At 41.4% G+C, this 25,155-nt stretch overlaps 2 protein-coding genes across 2 annotated transcripts; both read right to left on the bottom strand.

Moving 5' to 3' along the window:
* Positions 1–1,906: 1,906 nt before the first annotated feature.
* slc35g1 (solute carrier family 35 member G1) lies at positions 1,907–13,260 on the bottom strand. Its single transcript, XM_079292968.1, has 5 exons — positions 12,846–13,260; positions 6,798–6,978; positions 5,443–5,577; positions 5,132–5,328; positions 1,907–4,317 (listed from the first exon to the last, which is right to left on the bottom strand). Exons 1-5 carry the CDS (start codon positions 13,132–13,134, stop codon positions 3,905–3,907), a joined length of 1,215 nt encoding a protein of 404 aa, XP_079149094.1. The 5' UTR covers positions 13,135–13,260; the 3' UTR covers positions 1,907–3,904.
* A 488-nt stretch (positions 13,261–13,748) lies between these two features.
* Positions 13,749–24,106, bottom strand: lgi1b (leucine-rich, glioma inactivated 1b; the record flags this gene model as incomplete). Its single annotated transcript, XM_079292897.1, is given in 11 exon segments — positions 13,749–15,666; positions 16,881–17,127; positions 17,367–17,587; positions 17,703–17,867; positions 18,081–18,250; positions 19,298–19,369; positions 21,492–21,563; positions 22,046–22,117; positions 23,630–23,701; positions 23,866–24,082; positions 24,085–24,106. Coding segments are annotated over 11 exon segments (1,680 nt in total). The 3' UTR covers positions 13,749–15,316.
* Positions 24,107–25,155: the final 1,049 nt, after the last annotated feature.

Raw genomic sequence — 25,155 nt, 5'->3', positions numbered from 1 at the left:
TATATAGTTTTGTAGCAACTCACCACACACTCCATTATTGACTATTGTCTCCAAAATACCTGCTTCCAGTGCATGCAAGCTACAGCCCACCACATGATACTCACCTTATGCCATCCTCAATCAGTTACCGTGCTTGCCCATCATCTGCCAATCTAGAGCCAGATGTGCCTGACCTCAGCCAAATCAGCCACATTTATATCTGGGACAGGTTCATTCGGACGATGAATAATATTTGGAATACCTCTGGTAATAATTTGTTCAATGTGATCGGCAAAGACAGGTTTCGCACGCCGCAAATCAATGCGGTGTCCCTGCTCTACTTATAGATTATAGATTTATTATAAGTGAATATAAATTAGACTGCATTTTAACCTGTGGACTCCGTGCCCGCGGGACAGCGAAAGCACGTGCTTACGAGAGATGCCCTTCACAGCCTATAACTGCAATTTATGAAAAAGAGGCATTATTTTCCAATTCCCTCCCGCTCAACTGATGGGAAGTCTTATGCCATCCGTCAGGAATGTGCAAGCCTTTCATTCCTCCAACTCTCCTCCACCCAGGAGCGCGCAAACCTTTGGGAATCCCCAGCTCCCTGATAAAAAGGGGGCGGAGGTTGTTTTTTTCAATGTCCCAGCATATCTTTATTACAACCACGCCAAAACATATGATGTGACTTTATCCATCGCTTTGGAATCAAAAGTAAAAACAGAAAGTAACCTAGATAAATAATATACTGTAGATATAGTGATAACACAGAATCATGTTATCTACACACACCTTTGACCTTATCTGATAGTATCAGTACTAACGTGTTCTTCCAAAGCACGCCGGTTTACAGCAAACTGCACAATTAACTAACTACTGTCGATGTTGTTGCTGTTGTTTTATAAAACATATAAATGTGTATGGCTGAAAACAACTTCAATGACTCTGGAAACAGAACAAACATGTTTTTTAAATTCAGTTTATGACTGAAACACCACAACTATTAGAGTTGCCTTCATCACTGATGATGGAAAGTTGCATTCAAGAGCAAATCCTTGGTTTGCGGATCGTGCCCTCTGCTGTCAGTAAAGGTTCACTACATGTGCAGGAAGCTGCTATTATACCTCTAAGCTGCTGTTATACCTCTGCTACTTCTGCTGCAACAATGAAAATACTGATGATAACAGCATTGATCAAAGCAGACGCACCATCGCTACTGCGACTACTTATAATACATAAAATCAACAACATAGGCCCACGATAATCCTTGGAGTATGTCACTTGTATAGTATGACCCTAATCAATACGGGTCATCTAATTCCACTTTATAGAAATTGGCGGTGATTGCATGTTGAAATTGGGAACATACGTTGATGGAAGACGAAGTAGCTCTAAAGCTGTAGGGGTAAAATAAAGAACCTGTTCATTTTAATACGAGACATCTTTAGCATCAAGTTACTCCTAATTCTCCCCAACAACAACGAGCTACTCTGTTCTACTTCAGATTCTTCAGCCCTGCCTAGATCCAGTATAAGGTTTATACCACCATCTGCATGCAGTTAGCCCTCGATGGACGGTACGAGCCTTTGTTATTCTGATCTGAGCACTCCTGTCAACAGCTACCTGACTCAGTAGTTTGTGCCATTGTATACCATGGTGACCCTATAGGCCTTGGGGACAATGATGCAAGCACAGGCAATGCCTCTACACCGGTTGGGTGTGTTCCACAAGCTCCAGTCATGTTAGAAAGATATAATAAAGCATGAATTCTCAAGTGATTATGAAAAAAAGAAACCTGTCTGCACAAGTTTGACGGCGGAAAAGTAACACTCAAGTCAAGACCACAGACATGACTTTTAATATTCATAAAGAATTTATTATCAAATCATACTATACTAAATATGATCAATCACGATGCAGAAATATACACATCTTACAGAATATGTTGATGTAATACATTACAGAAATAGTCAAATAAATACGATTAAAGCATAGTTTAAAAACCCCAAAACCGCTTTTTTTTGTAAAAATTTGTCAACCATTTGATGGAAATACAACACATTGCGCGTAGGCTACTAGCATTCAAGTCAATGAAATGAATATGCTGAGGTAAAACTCAACGTCAAAGCAAATCAAGAAAGAAGAACGTAAAATGAGTCTCAACATCTTAAGTGAACAGAACAGTCTACAGCACTACGAACACGACCAACAATGACTTCTTTATTTTTAAATGTCACAATGCCTTTACATTTTCTTCCTCCATACTAAAGTAGAATACTGGGAACATGTGTGATTTGATCAATTGCACACTTTGAATGATGTCACTGTTCATCACATGAAAGATGAATCATATCTCTTGTTGTACAATGAATCACATAACTATATTCAACTCTTTCAAACAAATAGGACACGAATTTAACAAACTGATATACATTTGTATTAATAAGTATTGGTAATAAAATATAATATCAGTTGTAATCATAATAACCACAACAAATAAGTGCTCATAGGACGCTCTCCAGCAGAGGGACGTTCATTGTAAATCGAAATATTCATCATGGAATCCTTGTTTTGAGAGACTAGAAACAACAAGATGTGAAAGGACGAAGCTGCAGGATATTAAATAGCAGGTCAGCAGCACTATTGCCTTCCTTTTCTGGCTGTATTTCACCCAATTAAACATTCCCACAACAGCAGAGCGCCGTTGTACTGTGAACTCCCTGCTAAATGCTAAAAAACACAGTTTGATTTATACCAGACATAAACACAGGCTGGAGTGCTAGAAACCCACATCCCTTGAAATAAAAGGTATTTCTCTTTTTTTCTGCAAGCAACAACAAACTGATCACCTTTGATTCTCAATCCAGCTGAGGACAGTCATACACAAGGAGACTCTTTTTTTTTAGCGACAAAGTGCAAACAACAAGCCTCTTTGAGCCTCGTGGAACACATATCTTTAGAATGCAGAGAACATTAATTCGATGACAGATAAGACATTAAGTGCTGGCCAACGTGTGAAGAGTTCACTCCTCCTGAGATGATCAAGGAATCAGTGTGGGGATAACACGCATGCCTTAGGTGCCTCATTAAAAACTCCGTTAGACTTGATCTTAAAAATCACGAGTTATCGAGTTGACTTTTTTTCAGAAGCATCCTACTTCATATTCATAACTATGCACAATCACACCTGAGAGCTGCCAGAACAAGTTGCTGGTAACTGAGCAGCTCCACTGAGGGAAGCTGGAGGTCAAAGGTCCTCCTGCTTAAGGCACTTCAAAGATTAGATAATAATGGATATTAGCTTATTATCTTGTTGTATAATAGAGGAGACAGGGGGTGACAGAAGCTTTTTTTGGTTTGCTTTACATTTCCTTTTCTTAGTAACAGAGTGATCCTAGTTGTATTGTCAGCATCATCAGTATCTTTTGCAGTCAATAGTGCCTAGTGCGTACCACAATAAAATAAAAGATGTAGTATTCTTTTTTTTCCAGTATACCATTATTGCCAAGTAATGTAACACAGTACGGGTGGTCCCAATGCAGTAAACCTCTCTCTTTGGCTGTTTTAAAGCAGACGTAAAATGGGACTGAGGATATCCTTCATCAAACTGATTGTGGTGAAATTCCACCGTCAGTCCCATTTATGTTGTATCCGTGTTATTGAGGAGAAAAGAGGAAATCTGTGTTGTATAAGCAGTCTGTTAGCTGCTCAGGCTCCAGGGAGCGTGATAGTTTGCGGGCAGCAACAGTGTTTCCTCCCTAGAACTCCTAACTGACCCCGCTAGATCATCCTCCTATATTTGTATTTTCAAACCTCCTCACAGGTTTCCATGTAGGTAACAAGTAAAATACAGAATAACATGTAATAATGAAAAAAGTATGAATATTAATACCAAATCATCCTTTGTTGCGTCTCATTCTCAGCTCTTGCGAGAGTTGCTGTACCACTTCTGAACCGCTACTCCACTCGTGCTCAGCACTACGCACAGCGCCCCTCCCAGGCTCCACATGGTCGGTGCATGGTTGAAGAAAATAAATTGGAAAATGAACGCCAGCACCACATCGATGGTCCTCATCAGGGCCACGGGTACGGCCTTCTCAATCTGCAGGGCCTTTGTGAGGAAGGTCTGGCCGGCGATACCCAGGACAGCAATCAGCATCAGCATCCAGCGATCGCGGCCACAGTACGGGATCTTCCACTCCCCAAGGATGGATAAAGTGATGACGCACTCGATGAAGCCGATGACAGCGTAGTACCAGACAGAGAGGTAGTAATGGACGCTCTTCCCCATCTTGCGAAGGACAACAAATGTACAAGCAGCCGCAATAGCTCCTGTGATCAAATAAAAAAAAGAAGAGACTGAATGAGAACAGTGCACACAAGACTTAATATATGTTCTAATCGACTGCTATATGGCTTCATACATGTTAAAGAAGTCTTTGTCAAAATATGTGAGTCAATCAATTTAATGTGAGTTTCTTCTGGTGGCTATTGTGACCATTTTTCACTTGCATTCTATGTTATTTTCTGCCAGGTTTTTGTACTCAAGCACTCAACTCTTGGAATTTAGATATGCACATAATTTAAAAAACGCTCCATTTTTCTCAGCGGCGTAGTTATGTCCACCTGCTCTCAATGCCAGAAAGCCGTCAGACATGTGCTGTTGTGGAGGTCAACCTATTTGAAAGTCTATTTTGGTGGCCAAAGTTCAATCTAGTTGCGGCTAGAAAACACGCGAAATCAGGGGAATGAACACTGCTGAGGAGAGCGCAGATGCGCACTCCCTATTAAAAAGAACAGCCTTCCTCTGTGCGATGTTTCACTGACGCATCTGGTGTGAAACGTGGGTAATTCACATTCAAAGGTAGGAAGGGTTGTGAGATGAATCATCAGTGTCAGTGTGCTGTTAAGAAGTTACATTGCACAGCGGAGCTTTTTGAGCACCATGACTGGATGGAGACCCTCCAATAGCGATACCATGATTAACTGGGAAAGACTGTCTTTCCCAGGTAACCCTGGTGTGCCAGGAGATGTTACTCTATTGCATGGAACTCCCCGAGATGCCATGGTAATCCTGACTTTGTTAAGTGGTTAAAATAAACACTCTGACACTTCCTACAGAAGCCGTGTTTATCAATCGTATCACCTGCAAAGGCGGCGATAGTCCCCTTGATGTGGTTGGCGTAGTTGCCCTCAATGCCACGCCGATGCTCGCCAAAGAGGAATGGTGGTTGGGCGATGAGGAGGACTCCACTGATGGTGAAGACGGTGAAGACACAGTCCCAGATTGTACACCTCTCCTTCAGGAAGATCCAGGCCAGGAGGGAAGTAAAGACCGGATTACTGAAACAGCATTAGTAAGAGAGAGTTATTCAGATATTTGAGAGAGCGAGATAATTCAATTGGAATAAGCTATTTCTATCATCTCCACTAATCCACAATCAACTAAATTCCTACCTGAACATGATGACTGTGGCGTCCGCGAGCGGCATCTGCTGAACAGCATAGAAGAGCAGGATCATAGCATTGGAACCAATGAAACCCCGAAGCACCAGATAAATGCGTTTGTCTCTTGGCCCAAGGAAGCCTGTCCTGGAGGATCAGAGATATGAGGATGATGGATGAATGAATGACTGGGTGGCTGGATGATTAGACTGACTGACAGAGGAAGTGATCAACTGAATTTTAGACGGGGACGGACGGAGACAAAGTGAGCCGAGAGAAGACGAATGACTTGATGGGTGGGTAAGTAATGTGGAGATGACAGATCGATGCACAGATGAACAGATGGGGCTGAAAGGAGGAAAGTTGATCATGAAAAATTTAAAAACAAAGAAGAAGGTAGAGGACGGATGGATGGATGGATGGACAGGTAAATGAATGAATCGAAATACTGGCGGCAGTCTTTGGGAATTAAGTTTATTTCAAAGGTGAAGTGGTTTTCCATTCATCCGTGCAACAATGAAACAAGAGACAAGCTCGTGGAATAAATGGATAGAGAGTACAATTAATAATTGTCAGACGCGATATTGTCTTTCCCTTTATGCACCATCTCTTAGTGGTTCACTTCTTTGGATTACTTGTGTTTTGTATGTTTTGCTTGGCGGAGGGCCCGTTATTGTACACATCGTGACATGATAATTGGGCATGGCTTGTGACAAACATTATGGATATTTAGATAGATATTTACTCTGCTGAGCTTCTGCCTCTGGTCAAAGAAACCTTGAGGAAATAATGGACAACATATCTAAAACATGCACGTGTCTCTATTACAAGTGGTTTATTTAATGGATTTCATTTCTTTGCACTTAAGAACTGATAATCTGATGAACAGTGTTCGGTGAAAATGATACAATATGCTATTGTTGATTCAGAAAGTTTGATAATGTATAACATTTATACAAAGCACATAACTTCATGTGGGAAGGCTTTACTCCAAACCATCCCAACACTTCTCTACATCGTATGCATTTCCATCAGCAGGGCTGAGGGGAATGTGATATTAATAATACATGTCTTTCACAGCTTTTTGACAACTTAAACTTGTTTGAGCAATGATTGTTGGTTAAGTCATGATACTTGCCGATGAGGTCGGCGGCAAGGCATGAAAACAAATGGCAGGGATGTGTACTACCTCACTGCTGAGCTTATGCACTTCATGTAATCACAACATATACATTGTTGGTTTAAAATAAAGACCGTTACGGAGTAAATACATGTGTAAATCTGAAACTCTTAAACTTAAAATGTTATTGAAGTGTGACTGTCTAAGTGTGGCAATCTAAATGTTTGAGTGTCTCCATCATGCTTACTTGTGGTAGATGAGTAGCGGCAAAATAAAGAGCATCTGGAAGAAGCAGCGTATGGCGCTGATCTCTATGGCGTGGACTCCCTGGATGGTTTTCACCAAGAGCGAAATGCTGGAGAAGAAAACGGTGGACAGCAAAGCGTAGAACAAACCAAGACCTGGACATGTCTTTGGTTTCTCGGAGTCTGAGAAAGAGAAGGAAAAAAAAAGGAAGAGAGTCAAAGAACAGGGAGTTACGGCTGGGAAGCAGGTAGGTATATGGGGGGGAAATTACTATTTCACATTTCATCTTAAAAATATTGCTGATTTTTTAGACCTGTCACAATAATTACTCTCTCCACTCATTGTATATTATACAGACGTGATCTCATTCATTGTTGCTAACCTTGATATTGCCCGTTGTGTTTACATGCGTGTTTGTTTACATAAGAATGACATTTTTAGCAACATGACGTCAGAATAAACATCAGGGTTTTCCCTACCGTTGTAACACTTGGGCATTGCGCATACTTAAAATATTTCTATCAACAGAGTCCACCAGTCTATTTTTATTTACTGAGCATATTGGTTGTGTAGTTTTATTATATTTATGTTTCTTTTAACATTTTAATATGTTTCTTCGCATTCCAAATTCCAATTTGGAATTTCCAAGTTCATTGTTTTTTTTAACAGGTGGACTTTCATTCTTATAATATCATATTAACATTATATGAGAGGCATAAATTGTTTTTTTTTAAATGACAATGTTATTTATCGTCCAACTTAATCAGTTATCGACAGGCCCATTCATTTTGTGGTGCTTATGTTGATACAGTAATAGCAAGTTGAAAGTATGTTATTGAGCTCCATGTGGCCTGGGTAAGGCAAGGCAAGTTTATTTGTATAGCACATTTCAACAAGGTAATTCAAAGTGCTTCACATAAAACCATTAAAAGCATCAAAACATAAGGCAAAAGAAAAGGAGATTTAAAAACAATTAAGAACATTCATTGCATTAAAACATTAAAAAACAGAGTAAAATGCAGAAATTGATAAATATATGAATTGAATGTGGTTCAATTAAAGGCAGCAGCAAACAGAAAAGTCTTCAATCTTGATTTAAAGGAGCTGAGGGTCTCAGCAGACCTGCAGCTTTCTGGGACTTTGTTCCAGAAATGTGGAGCAGAAAAACTGGACGCTGCTTCTCCATGTTTCGTTCTGACTCTGGGAACAGAAAGTAGACCGGTCCCAGACGACCTGAGGGGTCGGGATGGTTCATAAGGTAGCAGCAGATCAGAGATGTATTTTGGCCCGAAACCATTCAGTGCTTTGTAAACCAACAGCAGGATTTTAAAGTCAATTATTTGTTGGACAGGAAGCCAGTGCAAAGACCTCAGAACTGGGGTGATGTGATCCACCCTCCTGGTCTTAGTGAGGACTCGAGCTGCAGCGTTCTGAATCAGCTGCAGCTTTCTGACGGACTTTTTACAGAGACCTGTAAACACACCGTTACAGTCGTCCAGTCTGCTGAAGATAAATGCGTGGACAAGTTTTTCCAAATCCTGTTGAGACATAAGTCCTCTAATCCTTGATATATTCTTCAGGTGATAGTAGGCTGATTTTGTAATTGTCTTGATATGGCTGTTCATGTTGAGGTCTGAATTCATAACTACACCTAGATTTCTGGCTTGGTTTGTGGGTTTTAACATCAGTGATTGAAGCTGAGCGGTGATTTTCAATTGTTCGTCCTTGGTACCAAAAACAATTACTTCTGTTTTATCTTTGTTTAATTGAAGAAAATTCTGGCACATCCAGTTGTTGATTTGTTCAATGCAGTTACCCAGCCCTTGTATGGGATTATAGTCCCCTGGTGACATTGTTATGTAGATTTGTGTGTCGTCTGCATAATTATGATAACACACTTTGTTGTTTTCCATAATCTGAGCTAGTGGAAGCATGTAGATGTTGAACAGAGGAGGCCCCAGTATTGAACCTTGGGGAACACCACATGTCATTTTAGTCAGCTCTGATGTGTAATCAGCTACAGACACAAAGTATTCTCGGCCCTTCAAGTAGGATTCAAACCAGTTAAGTGCTGTGGCAGAGAGTCCCACCCAGATTTTTAGTCCGTGTCAAATGCAGCACTGAAATCCAGTAATACTAAGACTGAACTTCTGCCATTGTCTGTGTTTACGTGGATGTCGTTGAAAACCTTAACAAGAGCAGTTTCAGTGCTGTGGTGCTGTCGAAAGCCTGACTGGAAAACATCAAAGCAGTTATTTACGGCCAAGAAGTTGGTCTGCTGTTGGAAAACCGCTTTTTCAATTATTTTACTTAAAAATGGGAGGATTGATATTGGCCTTTAATTTTTCATTGTTGCGGAGTCTAAACTAGCCTTCTTTAGGAGCGGTTTAATAACTGCAGTTTTTAGGGCTTGTGGGAAGACACCTGAGAGAAGGGTTGTGTTTACAATTTGTAAAAGATCAGTGGTCATGCAGTTTGAAATATTTTTGAAAAAGCGTGTTGGTAGAATATCCAAGCAGCATGAGGATGACTTCAGATGTAGTATAATGTCTTCTAGGCTTCTACGGTCGATTGAATGAAATTGTGTCATGATATTTGAATGGATGTTATTCAGAGATCGGGACAACACATATCCTGTGGTTGGTGTGGAGGCACTGACTGCTTGTCTAATTTTCTGAATTTTGTCAGTAAAAAAGGAGGCAGATTGATTGCATGCCCAGGTGGATTGGAGTTCAGCAGCTACCGACACTGGAGGGTTTGAAGGCCTGTCGACGGTAGCAAATAAGGCGCGTGTATTGTTCTTGTTTTTGGTTATGATGTCAGAGAAGAAGGACTGCCTTTCTGCATTTCTAAGTTCCAAATTATAATTGCGAAGTCTCTCTTTATAGATGTCACAGTGAACCTGGAGATTAGTTTTTCGCCACCTGCGCTCAGCTTTCCGACACTCTCGTTTCTCTATTTTGACCAGCGTAGCATTTCTCCAAGGAGATCTTTGCTTACCCGAGACTACCTTCACTTTAGTGGGTGCAATGGCATCAATAATATTTTTTACTTTAAAATTGAAGCCATCTAAAAGCTCATTGACTGAGAGGCAAGAGAGGGCTGGTGTGGAGGAGAACTTCTGAATAAATAGTTCACTGGTGTTTTCAGAGATGTACCGCTTTGTCACAACCTTGGTTTGGACATTTGTGTGCAAGGAGATTGCACTCTCAAAGAAAACACAGAAATGATCAGAGAGTGCAACATCAGTCACAGCAACCTTGTAAATGTTTACACCTTTGGTGATGATTAGGTCCAGAGTGTACCCCCTGTTGTGGGTGGGTCCTGTCACATGCTGAGTCAGATCATAGTTATCAAGGACACCACATAGTTCTATGGACTCTCTGTCCTGGGGATTATCAACATGGATATTAAAATCACCAACAATAACAACAGTCAAAATCAATACAGATTACAGACAACAGTTCAGTAAACTCATCAAAGAAGGTTGCACAGTGTTTAGGCGGTCTGTAAATGTTTAGGAATAAAGCTTGAGTGGAATTCAGAGCCACATATTCAAAAGAACTAAAATGACCAAAGGGCATCTGCTTGCATTGAAGAGAATCATTAAATAAAACAGCAACTCCACCTCCTTTCTTATGCACTCTTGTTTCGCTCATGAAACTGAAGTTGGAAGGTGTTGAGTCAATAAGAACAGCTGCACTGTTATCTTGATTTAACCAAGTTTCAGTTAAAAACTAAATGTCCAGTTTGTGCCCAACAATAAAATCATTGATTAAAAATGTTTTTCCTTATTTAATAAAGCTAAGTTTAATGTGGTTAAAGCTTTCTTTGCCCAATTTATTTGGACAGGCTGACGAGGAATGTATGCTAAGTTTGATAAGTTTGCAGGTTTACTATTGTTTCTTCGCAGCCTCACCTTTCTTTTTCTATAAACTTGCAGGACAGGAATTGAGATGGCTAGCTGCATACAGGGCCCAGACTTTTCCTGGAGAGAGTCATTGGTGTCATGTGTAGCCTGGACCCAGAAGATATCAATTATTTCCTTTATCAGGTAGGGGAGACAGAGGATGGTTGTGGAACCGTCGAGGAGTGCGTTTGGTTCCAGCAGTGACCAGCTCTTTCATGTGGTCAGTGAACTCCAGGAGGGGGGAGGATGGGGAGAGTGTGAGAGAGGAAAGGGACCTGGATGGAATTTGGGGGGTGGAAGTAGGTGCTGGGGAGGGAGGTAAAGACCCCTCGTTTTGGAAGGGTGGGGAAAGTGGGAGAGCGGAGGCGGTCCCTGATGATGAGGTTGGAGACTCCTCCTTTTGGCTGTCGCTAGGCGGGGGGCATCCTTCCCGCAAGGTCTCCATGGCGATGCTGTGTGGTTATCTCTTGTTTAGACTCCTCTTGTGTCTTGTCCTTGGCAGTAGGGACAGACGAGTGACGCAGGGAGAAAAACAGGTTTGAGGGAAACAGTTTTACCCCTGACTTGTTCAGGCTTGTTGACAGTGCAAACAGCCTGCTGAATCCTTCATCTCCTCCTCTGGCTGGTGGAAGAGGGCCACTGATAAACACCTCAGCCTTGACAGAGCTGACTGTGTTTAACAGATCAATAAAGTCTCGCTTCAGAACTTCAGACTGTTGTTTCACAATATCACAGCTTCCTGTATGCACCATGATGTTTTTCACTGTGGGATAGTCAGCCACGATGTCCAGGATTTTGTCTCTCATGTTAGAGACCATACATGTTAGGGTACAACATTCAGTGGAAAACAACCTCCAACAAAAGGTTCTGCAGAAGATATCGGTGTGGTGTTTGCATACGTTGCCTGCAGAATAATAAACTGATATGCTTGTGGAGATTACATTCTGACCGCGGGTCGCTCAAACATCTTTCTTTGTTTGAGTGTCCTACTCTCCATTTCATCTATCATATACAGGATCAGTTTTCTTCACCTTGCACCAAGCCAAAGACATCCCATTTTGTTATTCTTAGTTCCACTGTAGTGCTTAATAGACACAGAGAGGATTGTTATTACAGTGTTACATTACTGTGTTAGTATTACACAATTTTTTTTACTACAATCTTCTTGGAATCATTGACTTGGACAATATCATTTCGTAAAACAATATATGATCATATCATCACTGTATTATTTCACTGAAAGTCTGTAAGCAATAATTCATTTCTATCTCCACATTTATTGTCTCATAGCTCTGTGACGTGCCTCATGTTTCACAAAGGCATGTCCAGGGGCCTTGAGTGCTTTTCCCACTTCCTTGTAAACTTTCAAACAAAGCCAAATCACCTATCTTCCTCATACAAAGTTGCACGGATGGGAATATCCTTCTATACTTTATTGTTTTGTGAGCAAAAGCTATTAAGTTCACCATTGTAGCCTTCGGGATGGAAATCTTTTGATTTATCTTTTAAAAAAAGGTCTGTGATATGCTTAAAGCCACAGGTATAGTGACACAGTAAAAGTGCACAGTCATCTTTCCTCGTTCAGGATGATGCCAATGTTGAACTGGTTTACAGCAGTTTATCTTTATCTGCATCATATTAGGCTATAGTTATTCAGCATACAATGTATAACATTGTATTATTATTATTATTATTATTATTATATCAAGAAATATGGATCACCAATTTGTTTTACCATAAATAGATTCCCATTAATTAAACATGTTTTTTTATGCATGGCTCACATCATTAGGGCGCACTTATACTGTGACATAAATCGTATTATGAAATTGCATAATTTGTGCTGCCCTTAAAGGAAAAGAAAGGGTCTTTTTAACTGTGCTTTCTTTCAGCTACAGCCCTGCTAATAGGCTAATAGCCTCCACGTGATGTCATCAGCACTGATAATACTGATACATGACGTTGCACGGTTGTATAACGTATAATCTATAACGTGGTGCTTCACAGGAAGCCATCGCTTCCCTTGGCTCTATTTCCGCATATTCTTTCCATCACTGACATGCGACGTGAGGATGGAGACACGTATCGCTTCAGTTTTAGATTGCCGCTGAGCTAAGTGCGTGCGCGCGTTTGTTCTACCTTCACCCGCGTTTCCGTCTCGGGTAGCGAGCCTGCCTCTGACGCAAAACGCCGGCGGGCAAAGCGTTTTCTCCTCGCCGCCTCTCGCCTCCTCGGCATCGTCGCCGTAGTCACACGACACATGGCTGCAGTTGCTCTGCAAGTGGATCCTCGCAGCCGTCCGCTCATCATCGCCACTCTCGTCGTCGCTGCCGTTTGTGACATGGCTGTCAACTCTGTGAAACACGACAGTCACGCGGTCCTCTGCGCACGAAACCCGCTCGTGCGCACAGTGGTTGCGGTCGCCCATGGTAAGATGTGACGGCTGAGCGGCAGCATGCCTCGGACAGAGTGCTGTCCGCTTTCTTCGGTGACTGGGAACTAAGGCAAGGTGTAATGACTAACCTTGGTGGTGGCAGATTAACTCCCGTGCGGTGGTTACTTTACCCACGAGGGGGCCGAAATGAACCCAGGTCCGCTCTGCAGGACAACTAAAACATTACCCAACGTTTACGCCCATAGCGGAGGGAGGCAGTGGAGATTTGAACCAACCAAAACTCAGCGTACATACATTCATGAAAAACATGTATGTAGGCTACCTTATTTCAAGATGTATTAAAGCTGTCTTCGTGTTAGATGATTATGACTTTTTTGTTTTTCCCAAAGCTTCCAAACATCATAATCATGTATGATTTAGTTGGAGTTGGCTTGGGGCAGATTTACTGTAAAAAAAAAAAAAATCATTTATATTGGCGAATAAACAACAAAAACATAACTGCATCTGTGATTTTACATTTTAGTATTTTATTACCACTGTGCTGTACAGAAAATACAATGAGCAAGGTGACAGATGAATGGCTATTATCCTCTATCCGTGCCTAACTAGATTAGACTGACACAAGTACGCCTACACTGTTTTGCAGAAGTAGCATGTTACACAGCATTTCAGGAGGTGACCCATATCTACACTAAATTCTATATCTATGAAAAATAAAACACTCGAGTGTGGTCCCTACATACAAAAGCAATATCACATAAAGTATTTCACACCGTACTGTAAAAACCTCAACATTATATTTGGCAAATCAATATTTGAAGTGAAGTTGTTAATTGTCACCCAAATTCGGTTCCTTTTGTGTCCGAATAAGAGGACCGTGTGAAAGCACAGGTACCAGGTGCTGCCCAGTGGTTGGCTTTTTAGTCACAGAGTAAAGACAACAATGGTTTTGTCAATGAGGGAGAACGGGGGCAAGAGTGCAGTGAAAGAGGGAGGGCTGGGGGGGGACACAGTGGGATGCTTCCAGCGAGGCATTCATCAGGAATCAACACATGAGTGTCTGCACCATGCGTGCAGTCTTGCTTAACTGATGGTCAGAGAGTATAAGGACAGAGAAGGTGTTTTTCTCACAATGTTTAGTGGATTCATTTCATATATTAGGGTCACTTCTTTAAGTGGTAAGTCATTACAAAAGACTGATAGGTTGACTAGCTACCAAATTGGGCTGGAAGAATGCACATAATCCTCAACAAGTAGTTCCATTTTTTTTCCCACTTTTGGTTTGGAAGCTTGTATTATTTTCAAGCTCAAGTCTTATAGTAACACACTGACTTTGCCAACTAGGTCGTTGCTGCTGTTACATTAGATTCCAATCCGAAAAAGACGTTTGCACATTGTCTATCTTCTACAAATTATTAAACAACCCTGACTTTAAAACCGACGAGTCATATGACCCAGTGCTTGTAGACAACGTCCACATATGTTCCATTGTGAATAATCTCTTGTCATGCCGTTTTACTGTGAAGTAAGTTTTCCTGAAAGAAGACATCAATTAAGAAAAGTTCTCTTTTGTGTTTGTAGTTTTTCTAGACAAAAAAAAAAGAAGCACGCTTCAACCTGAACACCTCTCCCTCAAGAATGTTTCCCTATTGGCCTATTATTGCATGGTTGTTAGCACTACCGAACCTAAATTGTTCCTATCAAATCCCTACAATAGAAATACAAATGCATGGAGTTGAAATGAAGAGACATATACTCTATGTCTATAACTACAAGAACACCTGCATGGTTAAATAAAAGACAAAAGCAGTGTTTTCATTGCAGTGTTTTTCCTGAAAGATAGTCAGTTCGCACTCTACGTTTTTTTTCAAATGGAGATTAAGGCATTTCCAAATAGTGAGGAATCAAGATTAAGTAGTTGCAGCAGGTTTGCCAAACATAGGCATCAGGGACTGTGTAGAATGTATTTTCAGCGAAATAAACTCAGTGATCATAACAAATTAATTTCAACCACCTAATCTCAGCCTAAAGGTCCTGAACTGTATTTGAAATATCTCTTTCGATGCTTTGAGCTTCTGCTTGAAACTTCCTTTTCTTTAAACTTAGGTGGGACTTGCTGGTGGATTCTAATGAGACTGATAAGTTCAACACGTTCACAGAAGAGAGCATTTGAATGGCACAGTGCACATAATTTATCCGAAATTAGACGAGGAGTTCAAGTACTCAAATCGATCATGAGGTGCTCATATATCTGAGTTTTCCCCTTGAAGCTGGATGCGAGCAGGAACACGCGGTCGTCAATGGAAACCAAAGAAAATGCCCGCGGTGCCTGGATATTCAGCTCCTGAGACATGACAAACTGGCCCCTCTCGGCGTCCCATTGGTAGACCTGCGTCAGTGAATAATCGCTGCCCAAGATGGCATACTGCCAGTTGCCGATGGAGACCGGCTGGAACACCATGGAGCCACGGGACGGAAATGTCTGGACCTCCTTGAACATGGCACCATCCCAGCGCATCACCTTGGAGTCCCCGATGAATCTTGTCAAGCAAATGAACAGCTCACCTTTGAAAAGATTTAATGGACTATTTACTTTACACACACACACACACACACACACACACACACACAGCTACTAAATGTGGACGTGAAATAGAAAAACTCACAAAGACAGTTCATGTAATTCCAAAAGAATTCATAGCATATCATTTATAGCTACTTAGCAAAGAGTCACGAGTAGATGAGCTATCCCTTTACAAAGAATATTATACAGGCATGATTTATGGGCAGATTTTATGGCAGTGGACAGGGACATTGCCCCTTACAATCGAATGATTATGAGCATCAAGGAAAGATGAGGAGGAGAATTCATGAGGAGTTATGAAAACACAACGTGGTGTTTGGAGAATCCTACACTTTCACGAAGCTACGTAATTATGATGCGACGGCGGATGTCACTGACGTAGGTCTGCCATTGCGAAACTACAACAAAGAAGGACGATAAAAAGTGCAACTGAAGCTTGACTCCATGAAATTCACTCGTGGTGTGTAGAGGAGAGAAACCGGAGCTCCTTCCTTCACTTAACGATCAACACTGCCTCCAGTAGAAACTGACAATTCCCTTGTGCAATGTCAATGAAACTGTTCAATATCAATATTTCCTTTGGTTTGGTTATATTTAGCTTTTTAACAGTTTAATAATCTATCATAGGCCCAGCTTCTTTTTTTTTTTTACTGATGCTTGTTATTATTGAGAACTAGAATTTGTTCAATTATATTTTGCTATATTTACTGTTCATTTTATTTCGTCTTCTTTCTTCTTCTTTTTTACTTATTTGTTACATGTTTGAAGTAAATGAACACATATAAAATGAAACGAAAGGATTGTTACTGTCTATTCCTATTCATCAACATGAATCCCATTGCTTTATGACTGCATGAGTATAACTGTTAAACCTGCGTTAGATAAGCATATCAGTTGTTTTCAAGGACGGCCGAATGGTGCGTCACTTTAAATGTTGCCACCGTAAGGAATTGTGGGTCGGAATTATCGACTTTCCTTTTGTAAAGGAAGGTCCAGTGTTTCCTATGCTGAAGGAGCTAATAAAGGAAGCATTTAAGCACCTCTCCTGAGCATTTAGAGAATTCGAACAGCTCTTATCATGGCGGTCACTTCGATTTTAGACTTCCGGGTCATTTCACTCAGTTAGGAACCTTCCTAAGCAAAAAGGACTATTCGACCGCAGCCACACACATGCTATTCAAGCTGCAGCTCTCACCTTTGACCCGGAAGTGTTTGACAGAGAAGACGTCCTCCATGTCTGGTATGTCAGTCCTGCGTTCAAACTGTTTCTGGCTCCTGTTCCACTGGTAGACAACGGGCCTCTGGGAGCTGCTGGACAAGATCAGGTGGGGTTTGTTGGAGATCTCCAGATATTCTACGTCTGTGTCGCGGAACCACGGGTGGACCGACTGGTGGGAGTAGAAGCCATTGCCGTTCCATTTGTACACTGTTGTGGAGCCCGCCTATGAGAAGAACATGTGCCAAATGTCAGAATAGGTTGTTTAAAACCTACACATAGCACAAGTATAAGGCTAAAGATGTGTGCAAAGCATGTGCAAACATTTGGCAAGGCCAGGGTAATCAGCAGGAGGACACCAGGGGGAAGGAGCAGTACGCTGGATACGATTGACACACACATCTGCACAATACAATGTCATTACATCAAGTACTGTCGAATATCAGAGGAGCAACACGAGCCAACCTTAGAGCTGTCAGCGATGACAAAGAAAGACTCTCCGTCAATCACGAACGTCTCAATGTCGTTGGGTTTGCGAATCTTCAGGATGTCAATGTCCTGGATCTTGATGAACTTGTTGGCGGAGGTGTCGCGTTTGTAAATGTGCGAGCCCCCGAACAGCTGGGCCACGATGACAAAGAGGTGGTTGTCGATCACCGTGGGCTTGCAAACCACAGTGGAGGTGCCTGAACAATAAAAAGAGAAGACGCATCAAAATAATATTGTTATTATCGGACAGATGACCTCTTTAACAACAGCAGATTTGCACAGGATCCCCCTCCCCCCATAACATCAACTCACTTTCAATGGTGTCGTAAGTTCTGAAGGTCATTTCCACGTGATCCCATTCCAGGAAGCTGCACGTGCCAGCAAACGGTTGAGCAAACACAACATACTGATCTTCTCCAAAGCCGAAGGCCCCCACCGAAATGGACTCAAACTTCAGCGACTGATAGGAGGCGAACTCTGAAAAGTACGACATGACGATGAATTCCCACCTTTATCTCTGGATAATCCTTGTTGATACATTCCTTCATAAACTGGTCGGATGAACACAGCCGAACATTTCAGCTTCATTCTCAGCACTTGTTGATAAGAACAGGAAGGCAACGAGAGGGTGAGGCAGTTAGTGACAGAAAGCTAATGTTAGTTGAATGCTCCTATGACAGAAGATAAAACCTGCTATGATGCAGTCGAAAGAGTGTGGCAGCAGGTCATTGATCTTCTTCCCCTGCTGAACGGGCGGACCGCTGCAGTAGATCTGGTCCAGGGTGGCATTGGTGTGGTGCATCCACTCCACCAACCACTTGAGATTGCAGTCGCAAATCAGGTTGTTGCCGCGTAGATCCCTACACGTACGGACGGATCGTATGGGACATCAGTGGATTTGTTAAGACATGACATCATAAATAATTACTGTTGAAACATGTATTTTAGGCTTTTTATTTCCAATCCCTGTTCAGTTTCTGCTCCTGAGGCAGGTGTGTGGTAGGAGTGGCATTTCAGGACCCACGTAGAATAAACAGGAAATACATATTTTGATGGTTTCGCCTCTGTCTTTCACGTCGATTCTACGGTTTCTTTTGATGGAATATAAACTTTGTCATTCACTCTGGTCCTCGTTAAGTGTCCTCGGAATCTCAATCACAGCCTCTGCCTCCCCTGACCGCACGTCCCTGGCTTCAAGCCACGAAAGCCATAGCAACAAGTGTCCTATCTCCTGAGTGTTCTCTGCTCGTCGCCCACTCTCAGTCTAAATTGCCGTTGACCTTGGATGTGTGTATTGAATTCATACGCACACACACACACATACACTGTAGCCTGCATTATTCAAGCTGATTGTGGCCGTGTGACAGAATCATTTTCTCTGTAATTGACTTGTGATTTACTCTTCTGGAATTTGAACCCAAGTTTTCTTCTTCTTTACCTTTTCCCATTGCAGCATGGAATAGCTTCTCCTACAATTGCCTCACTCTGATTCTTATTACTTCTTTTACGCCTCATTGTGCTCTCTTTTTCCCCCAGATTCTTACTTTTACACCCTTATGGGGGATTTTCCTTTTTGTCCCTATGCCCTTGTACAATTACTGTATTTAATCCCACAGTTTAAAAAAAAGAAGAAAAAGGAAGATTTTGCTCAACATTTGCCATAAGCCCTTTCCCACCCCGACCAAAATATATAATAGTTCTCCGATCCTTCGGTACATGACTATTTCAGAATAAATACCAATCAAGACAACTAAATAGTTGATTACAAATCAAGTCAGAGTTGTTTCATATGTTAACTTTAACCGTACACACATTAACAGAAATGGCTGTTACAGAACAAATCAATAAATGAGATTATAGGTTAATTAATTGTTTAGCACCCTGAGTGAAAGACAGACCGAACTCACACTTTTGTCAAAGCGTCCATGCCCTTGAAGACATCTTTTGGCAACGTCTCTAGGTTGTTGTAAGCCAGACTTCTAAAGAACAAAGAGAAACAAATAATGCACACAGTGATTGAGTTATAGGGGTAGACTGTCCCCAAACACAATTACAAGCAACCGAATATAATGTAGGCACAAGCTCTGACAATATTTATGGGACATCGTGCGATAATGTAACAGCTGACAAATAGTTATGAGAGGGGAATATCCTTCTTGAATGCTGTCAAGTGAATGATATATCTACTGGCTTAAAGCCAACCATCAAAACCTGGCCCTTTAGAGACTTCATTTGTGAGCGAGACACTGAACTCCAAGCCAGAAAGAGAAGTAAATGAAAGGTCAGCGTAATTCATGAACACTGCATTATTTATTTGAGAGTTGGTTTTCCAGAGAGAGGGAAGATTTTACTTTGAGTTTGTGTAAAAAAACAGAACGGGATGAAGCAGGGTGGACAGGAGTCCAGCCTGTGCCCTTTAATAATGTATCAACTGTATGTGACACATTTCTAATTTCTTACAAATCTTCCATTTTGTTTAAGATGTGAAAACGACACATTGTGGTTTTACATGGCGTTATGTGCCAGGCTATTTCTTGACCTGGGGCAGTGACTTCCTGGAGTCACAGCTGGTTGCCCCTTAATTAAAAACCCAACTTGTATTTTTTTTTTCAAATAAAAAAATTAGATATGTCATGTTGACTAGGGACATTACAAGTTTTTGTGTAGAACGTTAATACCAGCTTTTCTATCATTGCAGAAGAAATTGTATAATTAGGTCATAATGTCTGCTTTCTCTCCAGGAGCCACTAGAGGGCTAACGTTTTCTCTTGTATTGATTATGCCCGAATTAATGGGATGTTTCCTGCAAAAAGTCATCGACGCAAAATGTCCTCTGATGTGGATTTTGCTTCTATCAGACAAGTTGCTGTCAATGCTATCAGCGCTCAATTCAAAATGAATGCAGTCTGACAATCTTATGGCTATGTTTGCGTGCAATGTGTGTAATTATGCCTTTGGTACAAGCATACATTTTGGAAAATTTCTATTGATGTGTTTATCTTTTTACTTTTGATCTATCCCAGCTTATGTAACTTATTTTTCTCTGATAGCCACTAATGTTGTAACTAATCCCAATGTTCACAGTTTCAATCACGCTGCTTTGTCTGATCATCAGAGCTATGCATTCTCCCACCAAAAGCATGCATGAATAAATGCTGATACACTGTTTTCCTTTCATATCTGAGTTATTTCCTCGACAGTACAACATTTCCCACCTTTGAAAATGTGATGGGAGAGAGTAAAAAGTCACCCTCACATGCGTGCATCAAAAACAAGGAGGAACACAAGTTTGGCCGCACTGCATGAACTCAAAATGTGTTAGGAAGGGAGCTGTCAGATACTTTGGACACAGATTATAGGTCAGTCAGTGTAAGGTTACAGTACAGTTATATTTAGTCTTGACTTGAGTTTTGGCAAGCTCCGCAGTTCAGACACATAGAATACCGTTTACTTTCCACTACACGACTACTTCCTGTATCAAGATTTTCATTGCCATTATTTCTGTAAACAAGAGATGCCATCTGCCAGAAATACCATAAACACAGCTAGAGTGCATGCCATAGCATTACTTATCACAATAGCACAATAGACCCCAAAGCCGTCTGCAGAAGATACAAGGACACTGTTGGTCACAAAATCATTCATCTTGCTATGCCAAAAATGTGTGAAGAACAACTCTGCTGAGGCAATGTGACATCCAGATCTGCCCTTCAGCAACCTGATCCAGCTGCACCTTCAGCCCTGCATGGACATCACCACTGGCAACAGCACTTCTGCCTACCTTTGCATTTCAGACAGTGACAAAGTGATACAGAGAAGGAAACAGGAAATTAATGCACAGTTTATTCCTTGTTCGAATAAGATGAATACTCATAATCCCTTACCGCTCCCACAGACAAATGGCTTGAACAGTAAATGTGAAAGTGGCTGCTCTCGCTGTGAATCATTATGGGTAAAGATAAAGTTATGAATTATAAAAGGGGAGAAAGAAGGAACAGATACAATGATGGCAAGGTCCCTTTGGCAGGAATGAAGGATGAAGAATGTAGAGAATGAAAAGATGTTTTCCAACATGGCCACCACAGAACCAAAAATACTTACAGATGTATCAGCGTTTTCAGGCCCCGGAAAGCATTTGGGGATATCGATGCAATTTTGTTATTTTCAATAAATCTGTGAATGAGAAATATCTCATTAGCATTTTTGCAAGATTATGGTTAACAGTATGACAGGAATCCTTCACAGTTACCAAATATATTGTGACCCTGAAAACTGAAATCCTTGAACCTTTTGCATGTCTTCTACCTTTGCAGTTGTGGGCGGCTGACAGCAGTAATGGAGGGTTGTGAGGAAAACCAGAGCTCTATTTCTAAAGACTGTATACAAACCAAGTATCTCGTACCAGAGTAAACATGTCAGAATGAATTACTTTAAAGGCCCTACACAACCAAGCAGGTGTTTTCAATTAGGTTGGGCATTACATGAGGTCAGCAAACTTGTACTAATCAGAACCATAAATATGTAAATGACCCTCCCCTACTCAGTCAACACAAGTGATACAGAAAGTATGCAACTGGGGAGCTGTTTGTGTATTTTACATCCCTCCCCCACACAGATATAAACGAACCCTTAATAAATGAAAGATAAATACTGACAGGTATTCAAGATGTGGTAAACCCAGGAACGCATCCTCATCAATTTGGTCCAATGAATTTGCTGTGAACAATCTGCGAAACAAAAACCCTGTAAGAATAGTCGTATTCAGTTTCCACAGCGCTCCTAAATCCCGAAATGGTTCACGTTTCATAACTCAAACGTCGACTGGTTTCAACTGGAAAACAACAACAGTCAGTAGGGAGGAAATGTTACGATGTTGAGAAACTGTTTGGTACGATAACAAAACTTGGCTTTTTAATCATATTGATTTATTATTACCTAAACCAGTAGCTCTAAGGCCATATCAGAGGATAAGAAGGATAGAGTTACTGTAACAGCAGAGAACACACTCATTCAGCATTTCGTCCCACAGCAGTGAATGAAATGAAGAAAAGAGAAATGGCAGATCACTCCCACATGTTTTTCATGAAATGAATGAGAGAGCGGAATGGATGCCTCCTCCCACATGTTTCTGAATCACATAATAAACCAGTAAGGTAAGAATAGTGTCCAACAAGAATCTAGCGTGCACCTCATCCTCATTAAATCTACTCATTAAATCAGTTCTGTGATAACTTATATTTTATGTTTTACGTCAAAGCGCTGTAAATCCAGAGAAGGAGTTTGGCCATAAGTTAAAACCTTATAATTCCAAGATGTCAAAATGCAGGAAATAGAACTCTTCATGTTTATTTCTCACTGCACGCTCAGCAAACCAGTGACAGAGACATTTTACACTCACAATGTTGGCAACAGAGAAGCCCCATGCATTGATTAAGTAATACTATAATGGAGGTTGAACTTTGGGTCACCTTGGCAGTAAATAATGACAGAGGGGACGATGACACTCATTTATTTCCCCCAGTTAAATCTACTCTCCTTCTGGTCACGAGCCTTCATGCACATCCAGTCTGATTAAATGCCATCTGAGCATATGGAAGAAGTGATGCCAAGAAAAATGTTTTGCGAAGACAAAGTGATGCTTGGTGACAGCGTGCTGTTGTGTGCAATAAACTGAAGCAAGTGTGACGAGAGCACTGTTTAAATCTGACCTTGCTGTTAATTTGTGGATTTGCAATAACAAATTGCCCAATAAACTCTAGTCCTATCAAAATGTACAACAATAGATGTCATATGTCAAAGAAACAGGGAGATAAACTGCTGTGTAATGTTGTTCCTCTTTTTTTCTAAGTGCTGTCTTTTGGGGAAAAAAGAACATGTCCATTATTTATCTTTGCATCTCTATATCTTCCAAGCACACACACACACACACACGCACGCACGCACGCACGCACGCACGCACGCACGCACACAGACACACACACACACACACACATAGCTCCTCTCTCCCCAGCCCCTGCTGTTAGTTGCTGTAGCCATGTGGTCTATTGCATAATCCTGACACCATTACAGAGAATCCCCCTTTAAATCTGCATATCAGCCTCCACAGAAGTCCTCTGGGACCTACTGCCTCATTGTTCGATTCTGTAAAACACAGACAGACAGACAGACCGATCTATCGATCTATATATAGACAGATGGATTCTATAGATAGACAGATGGATAGGTGGGTAAATACTCACAGCAGTTGCAGGGCAGGGGTGTGAACAAAGCTTCCTCCGACGATTTCATTAAATCCAGACTTGACAAAAGATCTGAATGGATGGAGGATATATATGAGAATAAAATGTATCTGAAAGTACAATAAAGATGCAGAGATCCTGGTACTTAACTTGAATGAGTATTTCCGTAAGCTTTCCTCACAATTCACCATATGAACAATAAAATCAAGAGTATATTCAGGAGCAGGGCCACTTACAGTGAAACGACGTCGGACGGGAAAGTGTGAGGCACGGATCCGACATTCTCACACAGTGCATTGTCTTTGGTGCAGGTACATCCAGCGGGGCATCTGGCCGGTCTCACTCTCCGTCCGTCTGCAAAAACAAAGCTGACAGCGGCGACCCAAACCAGGAGCGTCCATCCTTTCCATCCTCTCACTGCTCTGCCCGGGTATCCCATTCCTTCTGTCCCGGTCGAGTATTATCACTCCTGCACATGCAACTTCTCGGCAAAAATCCTCCAGGATTTGTAACCCCCCCCAGATTTGAAAGGGTTTCTATTAGTTATATGTGTTTCTGTCTTGTTTGTTTTAATGATAGGAGCTGGCGTTGTTGCGCTCAGATGCAGGCTGGTGTCTATGCGTCTTGCGTCTCAATAGGAAGGCAGCAGTCCAGCGGATTCGTTCTGCAAGGGCGCCGGATTACAAATGCGGGACAGACAGGAGAGCAGAGAACAGTCTCAGATTCTTGTCATTAAAACGGAATCATCACAAATGATCATTAAAACACGCTGCTGAAAATGTGGTTCCTATTAGTATGCTGCTTACAAATAAGTTATAGGCTCAATGCTGCCGCCGTGAAAACAAATAAAAGCGTAAATGCCCGTGAGAGAGAAAGAGAAGAAAGAGATGGAGGAGGGGGGGCTGAGGCCCCAAGGTGTGCTTTTTTTTTAATCAGCAGTGCCAGCTATTATTCATGCGCGCTTCAGAGCCGTGCATGGTTAATGGAGAGCAGCTATTCATGAGGCACCTGCCTCACTCATTCACATGCTGCATCTTTTCTTCTCTGCCTTGGCATAATAATGGCATTCACTGTGAAAAGAAGATTTGTGTATGCCGCGTGCTTAAAAATAAACACGACATTTGAATTATGTGATATTGTGGAGTAAGAAATGACGTTTAAAGTTGTCGTTTTTTACTCCGACACCATCTTAAAACCCATATGAAGTTATGATAATTATGTGATGGAATAACATACGGACAACAGAGCACTGGATTTAATAAATATATGTACTTTTAAAGAAAACACGAGAGCAATTCATGCTCTTTAAAGGATTTGCCTCTCACGTCCTCTCTTTCCCGCAGTCACACATTGAGTCCTTTGATGGTTGTGGAAAAGTCATGAAACACTGGACTTCTAGTCCCAGACTGCGGCGAACTTTCACCCCCGCCAACACTTATGATCAATGTACTCACGTATAGCCTACACAAACATCCAAATAGGACAATACCCTCTTCCCCCCCCCCCCCCATCTACAATTCAAACGC

The sequence above is a fragment of the Melanostigma gelatinosum genome (genome assembly GCF_949748355.1).
Source record: "Melanostigma gelatinosum genome assembly, chromosome: 21".
NCBI classification, from domain to species: domain Eukaryota; kingdom Metazoa; phylum Chordata; class Actinopteri; order Perciformes; family Zoarcidae; genus Melanostigma; species Melanostigma gelatinosum.
The sequence above is the reverse complement of the archived record's forward strand: the minus strand, read 5'-3'. Positions and strand labels throughout refer to the sequence as shown.

Bases quoted from the DNA above. Each gene is read 5' to 3' on its own strand.
- slc35g1 (XM_079292968.1), bottom strand. From the start codon at position 13,134: ATGGGCGACCGCAACCACTGTGCGCACGAGCGGGTTTCGTGCGCAGAG. The intron at 5,578-6,797 runs GTAAGCATGATG...CTGATCCTCCAG, and splicing joins CCGCTACTCATCTACCACAA to GACAGGCTTCCTTGGGCCAA. The intron at 4,318-5,131 runs GTGATACGATTG...ATTTGATCACAG, and splicing joins GACTATCGCCGCCTTTGCAG to GAGCTATTGCGGCTGCTTGT.